Genomic DNA, 2,410 nt, shown 5'->3' on the forward strand with positions numbered 1-2,410 from the left:
AAACCGAATCCTTTTGACTTACCGGAGCTATCTGTCATAACTTTAGCGCTGATGACGTTGCCGTACTTTTCGAATAGTTTACGGAGAGATTCGTCGTTGAAGCTATCGCCAAAATTTTTAACATACACATTAGTAAATCCTTTTTCGGCCAGTTGGTGCATCCTCTCCCTGCGTGGAATAAATTTTCCTACAAACACTTTCTTGCCGTTAAGTAACATTCCATTTGTTTTCTGAACACAACAGGCAGCAGCATCTTCACTCTCAAAATGCACAAACCCGTATCCCTTTGAACCGTTTTCATCCGATACAATTTTACTGGATAAAATATTACCAAACAAAGAAAAGGTGTCATACAGAGCTCGGTTATCAATACTTTTATCCAGGTTCTTAATAAAGATGTTTCCCACCCCAGACTTACGAAGAGAGGGATCTCTCTGCCACCACATAATTCTTATGGGTCGTCCCATTATTGGTTCAAAGTTTAGCATTTCAATCGCTTTCTTGGCATTTGTTGGTTGCTGGAAATTGACGTAGGCGTATCCCAGCGATCTCCTTTTCACCATATCTCTGCAAACCCTTATTGAAATCACTGTCCCACAGATAGAGAATTTCTCGAACAGCATTTTTTCGGTGACATCTTGATGAAGATCTCCGACATACAGGGAAGCCATGTGGAGAATAGCTGCCGCAGGATTCATTTTGATTTTGGAACTAAATTTCTCACTAGATTTGCCCTTTTTTTTGTATATTCTTTTTGAATGTAAACAATACAAGATAGAAGTTTAAATGATGATCGTGTCAAAGTAGAGAAGAACTTTGATTTAAATTGTTTTTAAGCGTTCAGCTGTCAGCACATGACAAACTCGATAACGTCTCAAAGTTACATGACGTTTTACTCGTGGTTTTTCTCAATTACGTGCAGGGAAACTGAAGCACAACGTTGCAATTCAAATATTCATTGTTTATATTTACGTTTTAAGACCTTGTGTTTATAGCGAGGAAAGAAAAAAAGGATTGTGTGGCATTCATACCACACCGACACTGTCTCTGATATCTCAGCAAAATTATGAAATCAATTTCTCTTTTATTTTGCTGTCTCATTGCTATAAAATACGAAAAGCTGATTTATTTGTAAGTCGTCTAAAACATGTTTGTTGAAATTCAAGGATGTTTATATATATATATATATATATATATATATTATATATATATATATATACACATATATATATATGTATATATATACATGTATGTATGTGTGTGTTTGTGTATGTATATGTGTGTATGTGTTTCAATGTATGCATATTTATGTATATATGTGGTGGGGGTAGATAGTGGAATGTGTTTGATTAGTGTGGTAAAAGAATCGATCGTTCGATCTCCACAGTGTTTACCCATCAAATATCCACGGCACAATAATGCTGAGGTGATGGGGGGGGACCTGTTTGATTGCAGAGAGATGCTGGTGCTGCAGTCTATGGCGCTCCACTTTGACGTTTCCTCCTACTGACAACTTGGCCATCAATGAGATATGAATCCCCCGACGGAATTTGAACTCAAAATGCACAGATCTGGAGTAAATATCACAAGTTATCTCGTAGGACACTAACAACTCTGCCTATCTATCACCCTGGACTGATACTCTATTTATCGATCCTTGAATGGCGGAAAGGCAAAGTTTATCTCATCATGATTTGAACTCAAAGCGCAAATGTTTTTGAGCGCAAAGATCCAGTACAAATACCACAAGGTATCCCAGCGATCTCCTTTTCACCATATCTCTGCAAACCCTTATTGAAATCACTGTCCCACAAATAGAGAATTTTATTGGATAAAATATTACCAAACGCTTTAGAGACTCTTCCGTAAAAAGAATCAGACCCTTTGCCATTTTCGACGATGAATCTTCCAGCTGTTCGATCAACTGAACAGTCTAGCCATCCATCCATCCATCTCCTCCGTTTTCTATTCTTGCGGGGGTCGTGGGAGTAGAGTCTTCAGGCACCTCCTCCATAGGGAGGCTGAATTGGGTGCTGGAATTGCTGATGCTAGCAGAGTATTGCCCAAACCCTAAACCCCAGCATTCAATCCTCAGAGGAAGAGAGACTTGTAAAAAGAAGAAAAAAGTCAAATTCGCTATCGTTAATTCGGTTTCCCTTCCTCTCCTCACCTATGGTCTTGAATGTTAGGGAATAACGGTAAGAATACGATCACGAAAATAAGCGGCCGAAATGGGATTCTTCCGAAGGATCTCTGAGTAACGTTACTCTGCTGGTTGCAAGCTTGGAGGTCAAGGAGTATCCTCAGGTCAAGTTGTTACTTCTCCGCATTGAGAGAGAGGTCACAGTTCTAGTATTGTAGGCATGTGAAGTGTCCTCGTATTACGATAGCTATCGTTTATCTCAAATTG

General features: G+C 39.0%; 1 protein-coding gene across 1 annotated transcript in view; it reads right to left on the reverse strand.

Annotated features, from left to right (window-relative positions):
* LOC115217229 (polyadenylate-binding protein 1-like) overlaps window positions 1-865 on the reverse strand; it is a 1,682-nt gene extending 817 nt beyond the window's left edge. Inside the window, exon 1 of the mRNA XM_029786870.2 lies at window positions 1-865. This exon is cut by the window's left edge and continues 817 nt beyond it. Within this exon, the coding sequence (XP_029642730.1) occupies window positions 1-698 (698 nt within the window). The 5' untranslated portion in view covers window positions 699-865.
* Between the last annotated feature and the right edge of the window lie 1,545 nt (window positions 866-2,410).

The sequence above is a fragment of the Octopus sinensis genome, linkage group LG11, assembly GCF_006345805.1.
Source record: "Octopus sinensis linkage group LG11, ASM634580v1, whole genome shotgun sequence".
NCBI classification, from domain to species: domain Eukaryota; kingdom Metazoa; phylum Mollusca; class Cephalopoda; order Octopoda; family Octopodidae; genus Octopus; species Octopus sinensis.